This window comes from Notolepis coatsorum, assembly GCF_963971535.1.
Source record: "Notolepis coatsorum genome assembly, chromosome: 2".
In the NCBI taxonomy this organism is placed as follows: domain Eukaryota; kingdom Metazoa; phylum Chordata; class Actinopteri; order Aulopiformes; family Paralepididae; genus Notolepis; species Notolepis coatsorum.
This window is the reverse complement of record NC_140166.1, coordinates 14670392-14694692: the sequence shown is the minus strand read 5'-3', so window position 1 is coordinate 14694692 and position 24301 is coordinate 14670392. Positions and strand designations below refer to the sequence as shown.

The 24301-nt window shown below is 45.9% G+C and overlaps 1 protein-coding gene across 1 annotated transcript in view; it reads left to right on the top strand.

The window, feature by feature from the left end:
• Positions 1-24301, top strand: part of aacs (acetoacetyl-CoA synthetase) — a 175788-nt gene that overhangs the window by 57762 nt on the left and 93725 nt on the right. Inside the window, 5 exon segments of the mRNA XM_084338144.1 lie at positions 4820-4934; positions 20570-20651; positions 21007-21059; positions 21062-21159; positions 24177-24240. Of these exon segments, the coding sequence (XP_084194270.1) occupies positions 4820-4934; positions 20570-20651; positions 21007-21059; positions 21062-21159; positions 24177-24240 (412 nt within the window).

The following is a 24301-nucleotide window of genomic DNA, read 5'->3' as shown; positions in this document are numbered from 1 at the left end:
GTGTGTATTTAGCCGTACTGTATTGTACCCATTCTGCATCTGGTAATAAAATGTTCAATCAATCATTCCAATAACACACAGTTGGATGTGTTAGTTTGTTGGATCCGTTGGATGCACTTCCGAGCTGCTTCCACATGAGGCAACTTCTCTCAATCATTCCAATAACACACAGTTGGATGTGTTAGTTGGTTGGATGCACTTCCGAGCTGCTTCCACATGAGGCAACTTCTCTCAATCATTCCAATAACACACAGTTGGATGTGTTAGTTGGTTGGATGCACTTCCGAGCTGCTTCCACATGGAGGCAAATTGTCTTTTTTGTTGTTGTGGGAACTACTTTTTCTGGCGGATGGTTTTTTCAATAAATCTTCGATTAATGTGTGTTTATTGTATAACAATAAGGTTGGATGAATGTGGCAGTTGTATAAAAGCATTACACCACTTGCAGTCGTGATTTGTGAACAATAAACCATGCCTAGGGGGGTCGGCTGCGCCTCGGGCCTAACGACCACCCCTAGGCATGGTTTATTGTTCACAAATCACTCCTGCGCGTGATGTAATGCTTAAAAACAGAATTGACAATATTTGATCTTTGATTTGAGCTCCATTATACTTTTAGTCAGGGGAGTGCCATAATTTCTCCATATAGCTGCATTATACTTTTAGTCAGGGGAGTGCCATAGTTTCTCCATATAGCTGCATTATACTTTTAGTCAGGGGAGTGCCATAGTTTCTCCATAGAGCTCCATTATACTTTTAGTCGGGAGTGCCATGGTTTCTCCATAGAGCTCCATTATACTTTTAGTCAGGGGAGTGCCATGGTTTCTCCATATAGCTCCATTATACTTTTAGTCAGGGGAGTGCGATAGTTTCTCCATAGAGCTCCATTATACTTTTAGTCAGGGGAGTGCCATAGTTTCTCCATAGAGCTCCATTATACTTTTAGTCAGGGGAGTGCCATGGTTTCTCCGTAGAGCTCCATTATACTTTTAGTCAGGGGAGTGCCATGGTTTCTCCATAGAGCTGCATTATACTTTTAGTCAGGGGAGTGCCATGGTTTCTCCATATAGCTGCATTATACTTTTAGTCAGGGGAGTGCCATGGTTTCTCCATAGAGCTCCATTATACTTTTAGTCAGGGGAGTGCCATAGTTTCTCCATAGAGCTCCATTATACTTTTAGTCAGGGGAGTGCCATAGTTTCTCCATAGAGCTCCATTATACTTTTAGACAGGGGAGTGCCATGGTTTCTCCATAGAGCTCAATTATACTTTTAGTCAGGGGAGTGCCATGGTTTCTCCATAGAGCTCCATTATACTTTTAGTCAGGGGAGTGTCATGGTTTCTCCATAGAGCCCAATGCAGGTAGGGGGCATTGCTGATTGGCTCGAACACGGAAGAAACCCATCTATAGACTGAAGTTGAGATTAGTTTTGTGGCTAGCTAGTTGTAGCTACAGGCATCCAGTATGAAGAACTGCATGGATTGTGCTGAGAAAGAAATCAACAGCATCATTGATAAGCAGGAAATATGGCTATGTGTCCAAAATCTGTATCTTACTCTTTAAAATATACAAAAGAAAACGATGTAGCCATGGTCAACTAGGGAGCAACCAGTACTACTTTCTGTGCCAAATCCAACTCTGAGTCCTACATCATTGAACAAAAATAAATTCAGTTTAATAAAATTGTCTCTGTTAGAGGTATCCGACAGACTTCTATGTGCCAAATATTCAGAAGACTGGGTAATGCCTCCTGATTGGCTGCATTAACAGTCATGCGGAAGCTGCTCCAGAAACGGTATCAGATTAACAGGGTTTTGCCATATACTGTATATAAAAAAACTAAAACTAAATAAAACAGGTTAGCTTGAAATGCAAAACCATTTTTTGTCTTAACCAAGACATGGACATCCTAGTAGCCTATCTACAAAAGTGGCGCCTACAGCTCAGCACCAGCAAGACCGTTTCAGCAGCATACCATCTCTGCAACAGAGATGCCAAGAGGGAACTGGAGGTATATGCTGACCACAAGCGTCTGGAGTCCCAGCAAGCCCCTAAATACCTTGGCGTGCGTCTGGATCGGACACTGTCCTTCAAACAACACCTCGAAGATGTCAGGGCAAAGACAACATCAAGGGTTGCGCTGATCCGACGCCTCGCAGGTACAACCTGGGGAGCCACTGCCAAGACCCTTCGGATATCCACCCAAGCCCTGGTCTTCTCGGCAGCAGAGTACTGTGCCCCAGTCTGGAGCAGAAGCCTGCACGTTAAAAAAGTTGATGCGGCTACTAACAACGCCCTCCGGATCATCACTGGATGCCTGAAGGCTACACCCGTCTTCCTGCTGCCAGTCCTTGCAGGAATCGCACCAGCTGGCCTACGACGAGAGGCTGCCACTCTCGCCCTAGCAAGGAAGGCAGTGAAGCATGACTGGCACATCCTACACAACACCACAACAACAACAGCACCTATGAGCAGACTCAAGTCCCGCCACCCCTACAACAAGGTGGCACAAGAGATGCTCCGTTCCACCACTGAGGACCTATCCAGAAATGGATGGCTGGCGGCAGCCTGGAAGAGAGAGTGGGAGAGTGCTGGGCCAACCCGTATCCACCACCACATCTGGGATCCAGGAGATGGCGCCACAGGAGACGATCTTCCACGCCGGCAATGGGTTCTGCTGAACCGTTTAAGATCTGGGGTTGGTCGCTTTAAAGCATCATTAAAGAAGTGGGGCCTGGCAGACAGCGCTGCATGTGAGTGTGGAGACCCTGAGCAGACTGTTGACCACATCCTGACCATCTGCCCCCTATACAAACCACCCTCGGAAGCCAGCCTCTTTGATGTGGGACCAGAGTTAAGGGCATGGCTACAAGATACGGAGTTGGACCTCTGACGTTACACGAAAGAAGAAGAAGAGCAACCAGTACTACTTTCTGTGCCAAATCCAACTCTGAGTCCTACATCATTGAACAAAAATAAATTCAGTTTAATAAAATTGTCTCTGTTAGAGGTATCCGACAGACTTCTATGTGCCAAATATTCAGAAGACTGGGTAATGCCTCCTGATTGGCTGCATTAACAGTCATGCGGAAGCTGCTCCAGAAACGGTATCAGATTAACAGGGTTTTGCCATATACTGTATATAAAAAAACTAAAACTAAATAAAACAGGTTAGCTTGAAATGCAAAACCATTTTAATCCCAACATGGTTGTTCTCACCTGGCAGGCTTTCGTGCTGGGATTTTGGAACATGGGAACATGCCAACATTATGGGAAATGCTGCTTACCGTCTTCTCCAGAGTCAGACAAGAAGAGAGATACCAATTTCCTCTCTGTACATCCAGTAGAAAGCTATCCGGCTGCAAGATAGCCTAGCTTAACACAAATGAATGGAAACAGATTTGAATATCTGTGATTTCGGAAAGAAATGCCTTTAATAAAAGCCCAGATAGCACAAATTAATGGAAGAGAATACAGACCAGCTAGCTTAGCTTAAAACTCTGGGAGAAGTGGGCGGCTACGTGGCGTAGTGGGCAAGGCGCTCGCCACGAATGCAGAGGCGCTGGGCTCGCCTGTTCGAGCCCAGCGCTCCACATTGCTTTCAGTTTAGCTGGTCGTTCATACTAATACACATTGGCCGTATTAGGGGGTGGGAAACTGATGGGTGGGGATCGGGCGTTGTGGACAGCGACTCCTACAGGTCGGTTGGTGCGCCTGCGCAGTAGAATCAGGAAGTGTCGGGGGCAGCGTGAGCCTCCCACACGTTAGTCCTCGCCACTGAGAGATCGAGCTGCGCAGGTGAAAAGATGCGACTGCTGTTACCTCAAGTACCGGAGGGGACTTGTGCTATGTATGACTTAGTCCACATTGCAGCCGGCTTGTGGGAGGCAAGAAACAGCGTTCGTGACAGGGGAGGGTTGAATTGGATGATACGAAATTGGGATGGGAGAAAAATATAGAAAAATGGGAGAAAAAGTGGATAAAAAAAAAAACTCTGGGAGAAGTGTTTTTGGCTAACAGCTAGGCAAGCTGGTCCGTATTCTCTTCCATTCATTTGTGCTATCTGGGCTTTTATTAAAGGCATTTCTTTTCCAAAATCACGAAAAAAGGTACAATAACCATTGATGCACTTCCAGGCCACCTCACAATGTTTTTAAATAAATGTATTTACATACTACTGGGAGTTTGGTATTCAAGTCTTTTTTTTTTAAAGTCTTTAATTTGAATGCAATTCAAATATTGGAATGCATGGGCAAAATGGTAATTTCATGTCCTGACATACACACGCACACACACACACAGACAGACAGACAGACAGACAGACAGACAGACAGACAGACAGACAGACAGACAGACAGACAGACAGACAGACAGACAGACAGACAGACAGACAGAAAGACACACTGTCAACAGCAAGATAACATATACACAAGAGAACAGGCAGGTCAAACCTTGTAGCTAAATAGCACACACACACACACACACACACACACACACACACACACACACACACACACACACACAGACACAGACACAGACACAGACACAGACACACACACACACACACACACACAGTGAGTTTGCTGGCTTTTTGCCGGTCTAATACTGACCCCCTGTGCCAGAAGAAGAACACTACAGAAAATACTCTTCTCTAATCAGCCACAAATCATTCTCTCTCTCTGTCTGTCTCTCTCTCTCTCTCTCTCTCTGTCTCTCTCTCTCTCTGTCTCTCTCTCTCTCTCTCGCTCTCTCTCTCTCTCTCTCTCTCTCTCTCTCTCTCTCTCTCTCTCTCTCTCTCTCTCTCCGTCACTCTCTCAGGGTGTATTGGACAGGTTTTCTCAGATCCAGCCTAAGCTCATCTTCTCTGTAGCAGCGGTGGTTTACAACGGCAAGACTCATGACCACATGGAGAAACTGACCAGCGTTGTCAAAGGTTGGTGTTGATATTAGTGTTTAGTGTGTTGTTTTTTAGGCTGGTAGGACAACAGGTTAAAGATATGTTTGACCTGAATCATTTTGTTCCGTTGTAAGGAGGACATGTGACAATCTGACATAAAACTCAACATGTTCTGTGTCATCGATTAGGTAGGAGTTCAGTGCCTTGCTCAAAGACACTCCAACCGGGATGGTTGTCATTGGGATTGAGCCTGTGACCTTCTGGTACCTTCAGTACTTCACAAAGTAGTCAACTATAGTACTGTTATACCAGTGCATTGTGAGCGGATCGGAGCGGTGAGCGGCGCGGGGCGCGGAGCGGCCGGTTTTGACGTGAGCGAGGAGTGGGTTTTAAAATGAGTCGGCGCGATGTCCGGAGCGAGAGTTCTCCTCCGCTCCAATCCACTCCAGGCCGCTCACAGTGGTTTAACACTGATGTAATATATACATGCAGTACAATGCCAAAGCAACAGATGGCGATGTACAAACATGAAGGCCATTTTCAACCAATGAGAAGGGGTGAACCTGTGATAGGCTGTTCGTTCAGGCTTTGTCACTGTAGAGACGCCCACACTCACTCCAGTTAGAAAAAGTATATCGACGCCATTGTTGTTGACGTTAGCTTACATGCTAACGTTAATGGCAGCGACCATAGCATTGTGGCTCGGCTAGCCTATCATCGCTTAATAGAGATAGTGAATGGATAAACAACGTTATTTAACATTGCAGAATGGCTACAATTACAATGCGGCTCAATACAAACAATTGTTAAGGGGCCCAGGGGGTGTAGACTGTTGTAGTTTGAGCTCATTTACACCATGCTCCAAAAAAAGAAGAAAAAAAAACTGCCGAGCGATCTGGCGCGGGGAGCGGGGAGCGCTCGATTCAAGGTGAGCGGGGGAGCGAGCGGAGAGCGACTTGGGGGCGGGAGTCAACATGAGTGATTAGCGGAGCGGACCAAGCTTTTAAAGAGCGAAGAGCGGATTTCTCGGCCGCGCCGATCCGCTCACGTGGTCTGCTGTATACACAACTTGAGGACAGTTGTAGAAATAGTTGAGGGAAATTGCTATGTTTGCATTTAAGCCACAGCTGGCGGCGCTGAATACCTGGTTCTGTCACATCGTTATGGAAAATTAAAAATTAACACACAGCATTTCAAACGACACCTCTAAGACACAGGACAAGTGATTCTGTTGTCTGTCGACTACATTGCTAAATACAGAAAATGCTCTCTGTTTTGGTATTTATTTGGTATATATATTTAATTATATTTTGTACTGTATTACCGTATACTGCTAATTTGCAGTTGGAGTCAACCTTTTTATTTATTATTATCATTATTATTTATGTATTTTTGTTTTATATAAAAAAAATTATGACTTTTTTTGTTGTAAACTGCTATGGCAACGTTGTTAATTGTTTGACATTGCCGTTGGGGAAACGCTGTCTGGGGCAACACAACACAGACACTGTATTTATGGGTCAAACATGGGGGCAGTGGGGGGGGGGGGGGGGGGGGGGGGGGGGGGCAGCCGGTCCAGGTGTGGTGTCCCAGCGGTCGTCCATCTTCTCCGTCTAGGGCAAAAGGACAAATGTGTGAGCTCTCGTTTCCTAACCTTCCCATGTGCTGTTATGTCAGAAGCCTCCTTTTGTGTGGCTACTAACAAGGCCTGTCTTGCGTTGCTGGTAGGGTTAGCTCGCCTAGTGCAGCTTTCAATACACAGTAGCAGGAGTTGGTTGGGCTTGATGTGCCGAGACAGCTTGTACACAACCCTCAGCCTGTCTGGCCTCACGTGGTATGAGGCTGCAATCCATCACCTGGAAGACAATAGGCGTGGGAAGAGGACTAACGAGCCAACTCCAAAACCCTCCCCCAGAGATGGGGGTTGGGCTTGGGGCCAGTGACCCCATCCCGTAAAAAAAAAACCTATAGCTACAGAAACGTCGACGAAACTTAAAAAATACTTACATCTTGTGAAGGAAGCCTCTTCAGCGCCCCGAGCTAAAGAGACTATGATGCCGTGGATGGAAAACCGCAAGGAGACTGTACGCTCGAAGCTTCTGACCTCAAGGCGTCCCACCACCATAGCAACATGGAACGTGAGGACCATGTATGCTGGAGGAAAGGCAGCAGTGATTGCGGAGGAGATGAAGAGGTACGGGATATCTCTCCTTGGTCTGGGAGAAACCAGGTGGCTCCAGTCAGGGCAGGTCAAGCTGGCGAGTGGAGAGACCATACTCTACTCAGGACATCCAGAGGACTCTGCACCGCACACTGAGGGACTAGCGTTCATGCTGTCCAAAGAAGCACAGAGGGCCCTTATCAGCTGGGAACCCATCAACTCACGGATCATCACAGCCAAATTCCAAACCACACACAAGAAAATAAACCTCCAAGTGGTACAATGCTACGCCCCCACCAATGACACTGATGATGAAACCAAGGATCAATTCTACAACCAACTATACACCATTCTCCAGGCCAGGAAAGGAAAGGACATCATGATCTTGATGGGAGACATGAACGCTAAGATAGGGGGAAATAACAACGGCTTTGAACCAGTAATGGGTAGAGAAGGACTAGGCACCATGAATGCAAATGGAGAGAGGTTCGCAGCAGCCTGTGTAGACAACAACTTGGTCATTGGTGGATGGTGGGTCAGTATTCCAACACAAGAACACCCATAAAGCCTGGGTGTCTCCTGACCACACCACAGAAAACCAGATTGACCACATCTGCATAAGCCAAAAGTTTAGGCACTCCTTGCTGGATGTCAGAGTCAGAAGAGGAGCAGACGCAGGATCTGACCACCACCTCCTTACAGCAAAGATCCAGCTGAAGTTAAAATGCATGAAGCACAGGGAAGGAAGGGTCAAATTCAACACACAGCTTTTTCAGGATATAGGTACATCAGAACTCTACAAAGTGGCACTACACAACCGGTATCAAGCATTAGAAATGGAAACTTTAAATGAAGTGGAGGAGATATGGAAGGGTCTGAAAACCATGTGGAAAGACACATGTGAGAAAGTGGTAGGGAGAAGGAAGACAGCCAACAAACCCTGGCTATCCGGGGATTCAGACAGAAAAGTGATCGAGAGGAGGAAGAAAAAAGAGGCAGTAAATAGAAGTAAAACCAGAGCCACCAAGGCGGTAGCACAAAAATAATATGCAGCAGCAAACAAGGAAGTGAAAAGAAGTGTAAGGAGAGACAAGAAGAAATACATTGAAGATTTAGCACAACAGGCAGAGGAAGCAGCGGGAAAGAACAACCTGAAGGACTTATATCTAACTACCAAAAAGCTCACAGGCCAATTCAGACACACACAGGCACACATCAAAAACCCACAGGGTGTACTCCTCACAACCAAGGAAGAACAGTTGAACAGATGGACTGAACACTTCAGAGATCTGCTCAACAGGCAGCCTCCTCAACTGGAAGCAGATATCCCACCAGCCCCAAATCTGTTGGAGATAAACTGCAACCCCCCCACCAAGACAGAAATCAGAAAAGCCATTAAGGCCTTAAGAGGAGGCAAAGCAAAGGGACCAGACGGGATCCCAGCAGAAGCTCTTAAGGCTGACATTGAAACCTCCACAAACATGCTCCACCACCTCATGCAAACCATCTGGGAGAAAGAAAATGTCCCATTTGACTGGAAAGATGGCCACATCGTGAAAATCCCCACGAAAGGAGACCTCAGGGAATGTAAAAATTACAGAGGAATAATGCTCCTTTCAACACCGGGGAAGGTGCTCAACCACATCCTGCTGGAAAGGCTCCAGAAGTGGGTCGATGTGAAACTCAGGGAAAACCAGGCTGGCTTCAGGAACAACCGATCCTGTGGAGAGCAAATCGCCACCCTTAGGATTATCATCGAACATTCTATCGAATGGAACTCTTCTGTCTATGTGAATTTCATAGATTTTGAGAAAGCCTTTGACAGCGTGGATAGGGAAATGCTGTGGAAACTGATGGCCCACTATGGGATCCCAGAAAAGATCATCAACATTGTAAGGAACACCTACCAAGGGATGAGAAGGATGTATATCAGAAGCTTTCGAGGTCCTGACTGGTGTGCGACAGGGGTGCCTGCTCTCACCCTTTCTTTTCCTCCTCTGCATAGACTGGGTGATGAAAGAAACAACCAGCAACAGAAAAACCGGCATACAATGGAGCTTGGAAGAACTGGATTTCGCTGATGACCTGGCACTACTGGCTCACACACATCAACAGATGCAGGAAAAATCGGGAACACTGGAAGAAACTGCTGCTCTGCTCGGGCTCAAAATAAACTCATCCAAAACCAAAGTAATGCGTATCAACAGCAAGAACAACACACCCATAACCATGGAACAAAACCCATTAGAGGATGTAAACAGCTTCACTTACCTTGGAACCATCATTTCTGTGGAAGGGGGTACGGAAGACGATGTCCAAGCCAGGATTGGAAAGGCAAGGACATCATTCAACATGCTAAACATGATCTGGAAGGCAAAAAACCTGTCACCCAAGACCAAGCTACAGATCTTCAACTCAAACGTAAAGACCACTCTACTATATGGCTCAGAATCCTGGAAAACCACCACCACTATACTCAACAAGCTACAGACATTCACCAACCGGTGCCTCAGACGCCTCCTGGGAATATACTGGCCCAACACCATCCCTAATGCCAACCTGTAGGAACTCACCAAACAGGACACAATAGAAATTCAAATCCGGAGGAGGAAGTGGAAGTGGATAGGTCACACACTCAGAAGAAAGAAATCAATCACAAAGTGGGCGCTGAACCCACAGGGCAGGAGGAAGAGAGGCAGACCAAAAACCACCTGGAGAAGAACCACAGAACAGGAGATGAAGAAAGAAGGGCTGTCCTGGCAAGATCTGGAGCGGAGGGCACAAGACCGGAGAGGATGGAGGAGCTTCGTCGATGGCCTATGTTCCTTTGGGAATTTAAAGGCCTAAGTAAGTAAGTAAGTAACGAGGCCTGATGGGTTCCTGGTGTGGGTGATTCACCAGCTGTGGGTGCTGATTGCCATGCTGCCCGTTTCTCCCAGCTCTCAGCTGTGGGGCTCTATTGCCTTGTGAATCCCTCCACCGCGGCATAACGAGTCTCTGCCGGGGCCACCTTCTTGCTGATGAAGATGATTGGATGCTCCTCCTTGTTGAAGACCTGAGAGACAACTGCTCCAACTCCCCTGTCTGATGCATCTGTCTGGAGGATGAAGGGCCGGCTGAAGTCTGGGTTGTGCAGGACTGGTTCTGATGTCTGCTTCAAGCTCTGGAATGCTCGGTCGGCCTCGTCTGTCCACTGCACACACTCTGGCTGGCCCTTTCTGGTCAGGTCTGAAAAGGGAGCAGCTACCGAAGAGAAGTTAGGCACGAACCTCTGGTAAGACCCAGCCAACCCCAAGAAAGCACGTACCTGGGTCTTTGTTGGGGGAACTAGGAAGTTGCGTACAGCCTCAACCTTCTTCTCCTGGGGTTTGATAAGCCCTCTGCCAAACCGGACCTCCTCTCGAGGTGCAGTGGTGGTGGCCATGGCTGATAGCAGAGGTACGGGTTCAATCCATCTTTTGAGCCTGGGCTTTTTACGGAACCGGGCCCTCCCGTTCTTTGCTGTAGGCTGGTTTTGGGCTGTGTGAGCTGCTGCATGGGCCTCCCTGAAGCCCGGCCAGTCCCTGCCAAGAAGCAGAGGTACCGGGAGCCCCTTCAAGATGCCTATAGTCAGGGGCCATTTACCAGTTGGTCCACCAATGCTCAATACTGTAGGCTCCACATCTGTCCCCATGGACACAGGTCACTGGAAGAGAGCCAGTGACTGGGTATTCCACTGGAAGCACCGTGGGGCTGGCGATGGTTACACTACTGCCCGAGTCCAAGACAGCCTCCAGGGGCCAACCATGTACAATTACCTAGCAGATGAATGGGGGCGAGTGATCTGGCGAGTGTCACTGGCAGCTGGTTAGCCATGCTCTTGGCCTGGGAAGAGTGGAGATGGACCCTGGCTCAGTAGGTATTGGCTCATCCCTGGGGCTGGGGCCATACAACCTGCGTTCAGGCAGTTGAGGTCCTCCCCATGACCACCCGGTCCACAATTTGGTCTGCCGACAGTTTCCCTGGTTGAAGCCAGCGGTCGGCTACCCTCTGGAGTTGGGAGGTCTTCAGTGACCCGGCCCAGGTTCACTGCCAACTCCTGGGCGACTCTCTGCTGCTCCAAGGAAGCCTCCACAAGGTGCTTTAAGATTTCCTCCATGTTGGCTTGCTCCACTGAACTGACGAGGAAGGGAGAGAGAGCAAAACCTTGTTAGCCGTTTAAAAATTATTAGTTAATAATAATGCAGGACCTCTTTAGAGGTCTTTATTTGGCATGCAACGACATGGGACATGCAATGGGTGGCACACACACAGGAATACACAAACACACATGCATTTTCTTTCTCAGGGTCGCCGATGTGATTGAGCTCTGCGCTTAACCCATCCCGTCGTCCTTCCCCCCAAGGACAGCCGGAAGCAGACAGGGCGTTGGCGAGGTACCATGCCCGGGGACCAGTCGAAGTGCTCCTGCCCGTCTTCGTCAGGGACGCGACAGCGTCAGCAATCTGTTGTGCATGTTTTTCCATTGGGTTTCTCTTATCGGGGGGGGGGGGGAACCCTTGCGAGCATGGGGAGAACATGCAAACTCCACACAGAAAGGCCTGGGAGATACCCCACCTGGGTACCTGGCATCGCGGAAACCTGGGCCCTCATTCATCAATGTGTGCGTAGAACATGTTCTATTTCCACACGTAAGCACGGAATGTAGAACTAGTGTACGCACAGGAAAGTCGGGATTCATCACACGTGCGTACGCAGGCTCTACGCACACCTGTCATGATGAATCCCACCTTGGCTCTGCGCCGAGGCTCGTGCACACTTTCACGTATTTGCATACCAGAAACGCCCCGATTAACCATATACGGTAATGGAATACACCCATGAAATGTGGAAAAATGGACTAAGCCGAGGGAAGCGTGTCATGAGACAGGCTGACAGACGTTTACACTTACGGTGATGTCGGATATGATATCTATTAACCATTGCTGCCTGGGCAGCGCAAACACTAATAAATACCGCGCTGGAATATGACTGCCTTTTCCCGTGTTGTTTGATTAATACCCAGGGATTAAAGTTCTCCTAAATTTTATTCCAAATCGCGATGGATCTCCCGTCAATTTTCTACCTGCTGCATATGATTCCTAGAGGCATACTACAATCTATTTTGATGTCAGTATTGGGTAGCCTATATAAACAATAATAGAGAGCATATACAAGAACAATGAATCTCACTGCATGTATGATGTAGCCTGCCTTTCAATACATGAACTTGAATTCCATCATGTTTGTGTGCGGGACTCACAAGGCTGTTGTCACAATGGGTGGTACCGGTACAGTAATTTACAGTCCACACAATATCACGATCCATGCCATAGCCTATGTTCTATTAGGACATGATCTGTGACGACAAATGTTCTAGAATGTTTGAAGATATCATACTCTGACAGCATGCCTATGATCAACAGAAACGCAAACTTGAATCCCATCATATACTGTACATAGTCTGTCCACTATCTGGTGTCATTGCAATGCGTTTTCTATTCTTTCTTATACAGTAAAAAGGGGGAAGAACACTATATTCATATGACTTGTATTCTGCTTACAGCTTCGAAATTCCACTTGTTTCGTTTAACGTAAAGCCTTTTAAATATAATCAAAACGTTCCCGCGTTTCTGCGGTCTGCGCAAAATAATAACGAGTTGAGCTTTATGATTTATGATGAATTGAAAATTGGGGACCCTGATGTAAACAAGACGAAAGTTGGTCTGCATCCCCAATTAACAATTGTATGTACTGAGCTGTACTGTACTGTACCCATTCTGCAATCTGTTAATAAACTTTTCAATCAATCAATCAATCAAGCTACGCGGAGCGCAGTCCGTCAGTAGCCTACACCCCGTATATTCCGATAACGCTATATAAACCATGCTGCATTCATTCTGAGAGAAAGATCTATTATTCCAAATGCTATTTATAGGGTTTTGACCATAATTACACTACTGTTGCTATTTTACAATGAACTATAATGAACTACGGTTCGTACAGAACATGCCAGTGTTATTATGCACAGAAGCTCATTTCCTTGTTGTAATAATATATTCTACCACTGGGCGCCAGGTACGCCTGGTCTGACCTGTGCGTAGATGTAAGCACGGAGTCAAGTTCAAATCGAAATTGATGAATCCCACTCTTTGCTTAGAAATGATCGTACGCACAGGGTAAGCACAGATCTGTGTGTAGAACACGTTGATGAATGAGGGCCCAGGTCCCCAAGCGGGGATCGAACCCTGGACCTTCTTGCTGTGAGGCGACAGTGTTAACCACTACACCACGTGCGGCTCTTTTTAGTTTAGTTTGTTCTTGGTCTAGTTGTGTGCCCGCATTCTCCATCAGTGTGGCGTTGGGGAGACGCAGTTTGGGGCAACACAACCAGTAGTGTTGCGTGGGTAAAATAACAGAGGATGCCAAAAACAATAGTTATTAAAAAAACATTTATAATTTTTTTTTTTAATGTTTTTTTGATTACATTTTTTTTTTTTTAAATATGTAAGCCAAGCAGTCACCATGTACAGTATGGCTCGGCGGCCAGTCAAACCAAGCAGTCACCATGTACAGTATGGCTCGGCGGCCAGTCAAACCAAGCAGTCAACATGTACAGTATGGCTTGGCGGCCAGTCAAACCAAGCAGTCACCTAGCCCCTTTCGTGACTGCGATGCACTGTAATCATAACAACTACTACCTTACACTGTAATCATAACTACTACTACCTTACACTGTAATCATAACAACTACTACCTTACACTGTAATCATAACAACTACTACCTTACACTGTAATCATAACTACTACCTTACACTGTAATCATAACTACTAGTACTACCTTACACTGTAATCATAACTATTACTACCTTACACTGTAATCATAACAACTACTACCTTACACTGTAATCATAACTACTACTACCTTACACTGTAATCATAACTACTACCTTACACTGTAATCATAACTACTACTACCTTACACTGTAATCATAACTACTACTACCTTACACTGTAATCATAACTACTACCTTACACTGTAATCATAACTACTACTACCTTACACTGTAATCATAACTACTACTACCTTACACTGTAATCATAACTACTATAGATATAGACACAAGGACACAGCCATGAGCGGTCGCAAATTCCTGAGCTCCCGGAGCCCTCGTCAATACAGCAAACAAAAGAGATTTTGCGCACATTTTCTCCTCGTTATGTTTTGGATAACGGATTCGTACCTCTACTCAACGATGAAGCATAACCAGACAGAAGAGGAGAGAAGAGCAAAAATAGAAAAGGAGGTACACAGCGACTTTTATTTCCAAAACGGCACGGAACATAAGCACCTGGCCGTGGGGACAGCGACCGTTCACGCAACATTAACGGCCAATCCTGAAAGAAAGAACAGACCCCCGAATGGCAGAATGGACCGAAAGACCTTTTTGTCCCTTATCCTGCTACTCTCGGGAGACATTCATCTAAACCCAGGCCCGGTCTTGACCAGAACACAGGCGAGAAGACTTGGTCTGGCAGCGCAAGAAGCGAGGGAGGTTACCATCGCGACCAATATCAACAACTCAACCTGTGGCTATATCCACTGCGCGGACGGCAACTCTTCCCAAATGACGCCGCAGCAGACGAGCACACGTGAGGCAGAGACGAGAGGAGGTGAACCGAGGGTCGAAACCATGACGACCATCCCGACGCGGGATTTAAACATCACGACGCCCGATAGCCGGCTAGCCAGCGGAGCTAACGGCGTAAACATCCAGGAACAAAGGACTCTGGACCGAGTCCTTTGTTGTACCAGCACGGCGCGGGTCCCGACCCCCCCCTCCCCCCTTCCCACCCACGTCAACAAAGCCCCCCCAACCGGCAACCCCACGGACAAATCGCCTGATAAACTAGCCAACCTAGCCAGGCTGGCTACGTTTACCAGCCCAGGAGAACAAAAGGTTGCCGCCAGAAAAGAAAGGACAAAGGACTCCCCCTCCCCACACACCAACACACAGTCCTCACGGAGACAACAACAAAGCCCCCCCCCTCCCTCCCCCACAGCAGCACCAGAAGACCATTACCTGGAACTCGAAGACATCAATAACACAGCTAATAAAAACGGACTACACATCTTTCACCTTAATGTAAACAGCATTAAGCATAAGCTGGACGAATTAAGAAACCTGTTTATGAGCGGTAAGGTAGACATAATTTGCTTTACTGAAACTAAACTTGATCCATCTGTAACAGACCCTGAAATAGAAATAGAGAACTATACTATAGTCCGTAATGACAGAAACCAGTATGGAGGTGGTGTTTGTATGTACATACATAAGGACACCAAATTCATTACCCGTACTGACCTTCATCATGAGGCAATTGAAACCGTATGGGTGGAAATTTTATTTGAAAGGGCAAAATCTGTTCTAGTCGGCACAATATACAGACCGCCAGATCAAACTGGCTTTTATGATACTTTGGATGTGTGCTTAGCTGGAGCTGAGGATGCGGAAAAAATTCTTATTGGGGATTGGAACACGGATATGCAACAAAAAAATGCACCCGTCTTCAAATCCTTCAATAGGTTTTGTGATCTGCACGGCCTCAGCCAACTAATCACCCAACCCACAAGGATATGTGAATCAACTCAGACTACCATTGACCTCATACTGACCTCTGACAAGTCCAAGATCTCCAGTAAAGGGGTTATAGCATGCGGGTTAAGTGATCATTACATGATATTCTGTACCCGCAAAAAGCTAAAACTAAAGGCTGGCTGTCACAAAACAGTCACATCTAGAGACCTCAAAACCTACTCTAGCGAGGCCTTTAACCTTGAACTGGAGAGTCTGGACTGGTCAGATGAACTCAATGGTACACTGGTTGAAGAAACTTGGCTTGGCTTCAAAACCAAATTTTCATCTATACTAAACAAAATGGCCCCCCTAAGAACCACCAGGGTAAAAAATCGCGCTGAGCCATGGATGCACACTGAAATACTGACCGCTATGAAAGCCAGAGACAAAAAATGCTCTGAGTTTCGTAAAAGTCAGTCAAAGCTTACCAAAAGCACGAGCAGTGAACTCCAAGACCACGTGACTGAACTCAAACTAGAAAGAAACAGACTAAGAAATGACGTAAACTCCATGATCAAAACTGCTAAAAAAAATTTCATCAATGACAAAACCGAGGAAAACAAAAATAAACCACGTGAACTTTGGAAATTACTCAACAATCAACTAGGCTGCAGTAAAAAACTCAAAACCAGGTTCTCAAACATAAACATAAAGACGGACAACACGCTCATCACAGACAAGCTGGATGTAGCCAATTACTTAAACACTTTCTTCACAAACATAGCCACAACACTGGTAAACAAACTACCCTCCCACTCAGGGCAGTATGGGGTAGAACACATAGTAGCATACTACATGAACCTAGGCGTCCACAAAGACGACTTCAAACTGGAAATAGTAACTACAGATGAGGTACTCAAAAAACTGAGCGCCCTCCAACCAAACAAGGCCACTGGCCATGACAACATCCCCTCCAAATTCCTCAGAGACTCAGCAGCAGCCATCACCCCAGTCATCACACACATAATAAACCTCTCCATAAAACAGGGACACGTCCCCAAGGACTTCAAAATTGCGAGAGTAACACCCCTGCACAAAAAGGGCAGCAAATTAGACCCGGGTAACTACCGCCCTGTTTCTATCCTTACATCCATCTCGAAAGTCATGGAAAAAATAGTATACGAACAGATCGAAAAGTACCTCGCGGAAAAAAATCTAATCTACGAATTCCAATCTGGCTTCAGAACATCCCACTCCACTGACACATGCCTTCTCTACTTGAACGACCACATCAAACAAGAGGTGGACGCGGGCAAATACTGCGGCATGGTCATGCTGGACCTACAAAAGGCCTTCGACACTGTCAATCACACCATTCTGATTGACAAGCTAAAAGCAATTGGTTTTGATAGTTTATCAGTGAGCTGGATACAATCCTACCTGGAGGGGAGGGAACAGATGGTGGAAGTAAACGGTACCCTATCCCCCCCCCTCACAGTGAGCTGTGGTGTTCCACAAGGAAGCATACTAGGACCGCTACTATTCCTAATTTATGCAAATGACATGTCGTCAGCTTGTGACTGCAACTTGTTCCTGTTTGCGGACGACTCAGCCCTGCTGGTCTCTGACAAGAACAAGTTACAGGTTGAAAAAGCCCTCAGCTCGGAACTAGGCAAAATCTGCATATGGCTCGCCGACAACAAACTATCATTACACATGGGCAAAACAGAGTCCATTCTCTTCGGTTCAAATAACAAACTCAGCAAGACCGACGGCTTCTCGGTTACAGTGGGTGACAATATTATCACAAGGAAAGATGAAATTACCTACCTGGGTTCCATCCTAGAGGCTAATCTTTCCTGTGACAAAATGGCATCCAATGTAATAAAAAAAGTCAACCAACGAACGCGATTCTTGTACCGGATCTCCTCTCTGGTAAACAAGAATACCCTGAAGACTCTAGCAGGAGCACTCATTCAAGGGTACTACGACTATGCTTGCACCTCATGGTACCAAAGCACCTCAAAGGCACTAAAAAACAAATTACAAACATCTCAAAACAAGCTAGTCAGACTACTACTTGACCTGACTCCTAGAACCCACCTCACCCCTGCCCACTTTGACAACCTAGGATGGCTTAGAGTAGACGACAGAGTACAGCAACTTGCAATGGGCCTGGTCTACAAGATACACTACGCGACCAAGGTACCCATGTACATGTCAAAATACTTCCCAAAGGTCAGTGAATACCACGATCACAACACCAGAGGGAGCTCCACAAATCATGTAAAACCCAGATTCGGCTCAAACAAGGGACTAAACACGTTTCGCAATTATGCCACATCAATGTGGAACGCCCTGCCTAAAGCTGTAAAGGAATGTGAATCACTACCCACCTTCAAAAACACTCTCAAAAAACACCTACGTGAGACTGCAATTCGAAACTGGCCCCTACAAATGTCCTAACCTAGTTGTACAGTAAATGACCAAGTAAGGCTTTGTCAATATTCCAATGTACAGTGTAAAATGTGTGTGTGTCCCCTACCCAACCCCCCCCACCTCCAATGTACAGCCCTCACCCAACCCACCCAACCCCACCCCACCAACCTCCTCCAATGTACAGTTTCTACGCCAAATGTATATACACTCCTTTTCTGGACACTTTTGTATCACAAACAGTACTGTATTTGCAAATCTGATATGTCATAAATGTATAGATGTAGCAGTACTGTCTATCTGTATGTCATGTATGTCATATATGTTATGATGAATTGAAAATGGGGGACCCTGGTGGAAACAAGACGAAAGTCTTTCTCTGGTCTGCATCCCCTTAACAATTGTATGTATTGAGATGTACTGTACTGTACCCATTCTGCAATCTGTTAATAAACTTTTCAATCAATCAATCAATACTACCTTACACTGTAATCACAACTTGCATTTGGCGTTGGGTGCATGATGCGCATGCGCTGTGATGGCGCACCAGGCAGCCAAATACGTTTTGAGCAGTGTTGACCAGTTTATAAAAAATTATTTAAAATGTTTATTAGCAACGGCGAGCTTTCAAACCCCGCCACGTGTGTGTGTGAAACCCTAATGGAACGCTGGGTACCTTTGAAATTTATATCTGATATATTTTGGACCCACCGCTAGCTTTTAAGCAGTGCTTGGTGGTGCAAATTAACCTGGCTACTAAGGAGGAATAAGTGACTGCGTATTCGAGCCCCTGGCTTGCATTGCAGTCACGAAAGGGGCTACAACCAAGCTAGCTTGGTTACGTTAGTTAGCAACCAAGCTAGCCTATGCATTGCAGGCTTACCTGGTCAATGTGGTCCTCCTGGACAGATATATTTGTTGTTCAATTAGAATATCCATGCAACATGCTAGCTAACGTTAAAACCAACAAACACAGAACCGGACACACAAGCAGATAGTGAAGCATCATAAATACTTCTGGTCGGGGGGTTTCAAAATAAAAGAGCGACGTCTAAAGCACCGGAAATACGTTTATTTTGTACATTATCTAACGTTAAAACGAACCTAAACTAACGTTACAACTAACCTAAAGTTAGTTTAGGTTTGTGTTAACGTTAGATAATGTACAAAATAAACGTATTTCCGGTGCTTTAGACGTCACTCTTTTATTTTGAAACCCCCGGCCCCGACCGGAAGTATTTATGATGCTTCGCTATTTGCTTGTTATCAATGGGTTGGTTGAGAAGGGAAGTTTCGAAAGTGCCCGTGAGGCAATGACGTTTGGTCACGTTTAGATTTGAATGTGATTTGATTGGCCAGAAGCAAAATTAGCATATTTTTTATTATTGTTTATATTTTTGGGGAAGCTTGGCTTCCCTTGGCTTCTATGAATATTCGCCTCTGGAACACAGACACTGTATTTCTGGGTCAAACACCATATTTATTGTCCCAAGGGAGAGAGAATAGTGTTAGAGGGGGTTGCCTGGCCCATGGTGAACCCCAAGGAATTCCATGAGGGGGAGTGGGTGGGGGGGGGGGAGACGCCCGGTCCAGGTATGGTGTCCCAGCGGTCGTCCGGCTTCTCCGTCTAGGGCAAAAGGACAAATGTGTGAGCTCTCGTTTCCTAACCTTCCCATGTGCTGTTATGTCAGAAGCCTCCTTTTGTGTGGCTGCTAACGAGGCCTGATGAGTTCCTGGTGTGGGTGATTCACCAGCTGTGGGTGCTGATTGCCATGCTGCCCGTTTTCTCCCAGCTCTCTGCTGTGGGGCTCTATTGCCTGGTTAATTCCTCATCACAGACATGCAGGCCAATAAAGCACATTTGAATTCAGAGGGTCTGGCTCATGTGATTTTTAAACGTAGCCTATGTGTACGAAGACGCTCTCTGATTGGCTAGCCGCGTACAGCGAAGACCCTCTGATTGGTTTAGCACAGAAGGGTCTCTTCCGCCTTGTACATATATATTCTCTGCTTCAAAGTGGTTATGCTTTGACCCTCTTTCGAAGTGGGTTATGCTTAGAGTTAGGGTTAAGGTTAGGGTAGGGTTAAGGTTAAGGTTAGGGTTAGGATTAAGGTTAAGGTTAGGGTTAGGCCGGGTTAGGCGGAAGAGACCCTTCGGCGCTAAACCAATCCGAGAGGGTCTTCGCTGTACGCGGCTAGCCAATCAGAGAGCGTCTTTGCACACATAGGCTGACGTTTAAAAATCACGCGTCTGGCTCTGGTTAGAGCTGTCTCATGATAATACTGCGCCCCCCAGTGGCCTGAAGTGACACAAAAATAAGTGTTTTGGGCTCGTAGTTCTTTCTTCTTTCCAGGTCTTCCTGACATAACGTCTACTGTTTTCTTCTCGCTGCAGGTCTTCCTCACATAACGTCTACTGGTTTCTTCTCTCTGCAGGTCTTCCTGACATAACGTCTACTGGTTTCTTCTCTCTGCAGGTCTTCCTGACATAAAGAAGGTGGTGGTGATACCTTACGCCAGAACAAGACAAGAAACTGACCTCTCCAAGATACCCAACAGGTAGGACACTGTGTCTATCTATCTATCTATCTATCTATCTATCTATCTATCTATCTATCTATCTATCTATCTATCTATCTATCTATCTATCTATCTCTGTCTGTCTGTCTGTCTGTCTGTCCTGTCTGTCTGTCTGTTTCACTCCTCTATCACTTTCTTTCTCTCCCCCTCTCTTTCTCCACCACTCCCCCCTCTCTCTCTCTCTCTCTCTCTCTCTCTCTCTCTCCCTCTCTCTCTCTCTCTCTCTCTCCTCTCTCTCTCGTCTCTCTCTCCTTCTCTCTCTCTCTCTCTCTCTCTCTCTCTCTCTCTCTCTCTCTCTCTCTCTCTCTCTCTCTCTCTCTATCCCTCCCTCCAGTGTGTTCCTAGAGGACTTCCTGGCTTCAGCTCATGTAGCAGGAGACCAGTTTCCCAGTTAGAGTTTGAGCAGCTCCCATTCAGCCACCCTCTGTTCATCATGTACTCGTCTGGGACCACTGGAGCGCCCAAGTGCATGGTCCACTCTGCTGGGGTGAGTACTAATATCTAACCCTAACCCAGAATGTTCTGCTGGGGTGAGTACTAATATCTAACCCTAAACCCAGAATGTTCTGCTGGGGTGAGTACTAATATCTAACCCTAAACCCAGAATGTTCTGCTGGGGTGAGTACTAATATCTAACCCTAAACCCAGAATGTTCTGCTGGGGTGAGTACTAATATCTAACCCTAAACTCAGAATGTTCTGCTGGGGTGAGTACTAATATCTAACCCTAAACTCAGAATGTTCTGCTGGGGTGAGTACTAATATCTAACCCTAAACCCAGAATGTTCTGCTGGGGTGAGTACTAATATCTAACCCTAAACCCAGAATGTTCTGCTGGGGTGAGTACTAATATCTAACCCTAAACCCAGAATGTTCTGCTGGGGTGAGTACTAATATCTAACCCCAAACCCAGAATGTTCTGCTGGGGTGAGTACTGTTTGACGGATTTGAGAAATTGAATGAGCCGTTGACGTCACATTAATGAATGAGGATAAAGAGATAAAACTTCATTCAAAACAAAGAATATTCTAAACACGGGTCTCTCGTTCATTAATGTATAAACAATGAATTTATCCCATCTGGCACAGTGGCTCAGCGGTAGTGCTCAATCCTGGCAACCCGGCGACCGGGGTTCGAAACCCCGTCTTTCCAATATAAATTTTTGGAATATAATATTAATGATTATACGCAAAGGTAGCATAGTTTTAAGTTAAAATATTATAAATCTACATGCATTGAGGATGTCATTCTTTATATAGCTCTCAACGTGCACCAAATTGAATTATTCCTATATTGCAAAAAGAAGGAGACGACTGGGTCTCGAACCCCGGTCGTCTGCGTGAAAGTCAAAAGAACAACCCGTTAGACCACAGAGAAGATAAGTAAAAGATCGACCATACATCAATCAATGGGTAAGGGAGCCGTATCGTTATTCTGTATAACAGTTTTACTAATTATTTTCGCTAGCAAGATCTCATTTGATTATTCAATCCAGCAGGCAAGTTTAAAGAAATATAATCTGATTGATTGAGGTAATGAGGGACTTGAAATTAGCCTATAGATAACGCATTTAACTTGTCGGCGAGGCGATTGAGCCGTACTGCAATATGTTAATAAAGTTCTAAATCAATTAATCAATCAATGCCGCTAGAGAATCAGATTCTCTGCTATCGATACGTGCTGGCTTTCAACTGAAGCGGCCGCGCGCATTTAGTCTGGGTCGCAAGTCTGGCTTGAGTTAACGAGACTGAATCCACCTTCGAGGAACAGAAAATCCCGGCTTCAAACATCGGGTTAACTGAAGCTGGATAATGACATCTTGATCGACTTAGTTGAACCAGGTACAAGAAACAGGGCCCAGAGCTGAGAAGCCACTTTCACAAAGATAGGTAGTGAAAAAAGTATATAATATTTTTTTCTTTTTTGCACACACATCCGCGACCCACTCAGAATGGGTCGCGACCCACCAGTTGAGAAACACTGATCTAGTAATGAATATAAACATTCATTATTCCACATCAAACTTGGGTGTGAAGAGGCGGCTAATCTAGTCCACAGGTGATGTTCTGTTAATTCATTAACCAGATGTGTATTGCTTTTACTATTTTCTTACTCTCTCCCTTGCTTTTATTCCGTCTATTTTATGCTCATCTTATGTCTATGTCTATTTTATGTCTACTTTACTGCCGTGAAGCACTTTGGGCTGCAATTCTTGTGTGAAACACAAATAATAAATAAAGTGTATTATTATTATGGTTCCTACACTTTTCCAAGTCGAGTTTGAGGACTTTAGAAACACCCCAGGATGCATTTCAACATCCTCAAGCAACTTATGGGTCCGGGAAATTACACTTATTACATATATTCAAAAAGAGCCACACATAGGAAAGTGTATAAAAAATACATATTGAGGACCAATGTGTTATTCCATGTTCCACCACCAGATGGGAGCAACGCGCCGTCGGCTGACATCACTTCTCAGTTTGGCCCCTGAAGCTGTGTGTCTGTTGTTTGTGTCTCTGTGTTTGTCTCTGTGTTTGTGTCTCTGTGTTTGTCTCTGTGTTTTGTGTCTCTGTGTTTGTGTGTCTGTGTTTGTGTGTTTGTGTCTCTGTGTTCATGTCTCTGTGTTTGTGTGTCTGTGTTTGTGTCTCTCTGTTCGTGTCTCTGTGTTCGTGTCTCTCGTGTTTGTGTCTCTGTGTGTACATGAATGCATGTGTAGCTGAGGATGTTGATAGGGGGAGTTTGTCCATTTACTTTTGCGTGCATTCCTGTGTGTGTTTGTGTGTGTGGTGTGTGTGTGTGTTTGTGAATCTATTCTGTGTGAGACAGACGGAGAGAGAGGGCATCCCCATCTGTTTTCCTGTGTGTGTGTCTATGTGTTAGATACTGTCTTAGTGTTGGCCTTGAGAGTAGAGTGGTGCTAACAAACACATACACATACACACACATACACACACGCACACACAAACACACACACACACACACACACACAGGAAAACAGATGTAGACCCTGAGATGGGGATGATCTCTCTTTGTCTCTCTTGCCCTCTATTTCTTTCTGTTTCTCTCTCTCTCTCTCTCTCTCTCTCTCTCTTCTCTCTCTCTCTCCTCTCTCCTCACTCTCTCTCTCCTCTCTCTCTACCTCTCTCTCTACCTCCCCTCGCTCTCCCTTCCCCTCCTCTCTTGAGTGGAGGATGTAGCACAAGGACCATGGGGTATGGGAGGAGCCTCTATTCTATAACTCTTTGTGTCCCCTGAGTTTCTGTGCGTTCCTCCACCCTGAGACAGCGGCTGAGAGGGGGCATCATAAAACTTTCACATCTTATGTCACCAGAGAGAGGGGCTTGGAAGACCCCCCAGGAGCTTGCTCTTCAGACTCATTGAGGCGTCGGTTACACACAGGGTGTTTTTCGTTCGTTTCGTTCGTTTCTCTTTCCAGAGCGCAACGTAGCACAGGCGGAGTTAGACATTTGTTTTTGCGACCTGAGCACTTTTGTTTTGTCAGAACGAGGCGTGGTCAGACCGCAACGGATCACGTCTCGAATTCAGCACTGAGCATGCACAGGGAGGTAGTTACCTTGGATGTGCCAATACTTCCTGCAAAAAAAATCTAAAAAAATCAACAAGCTA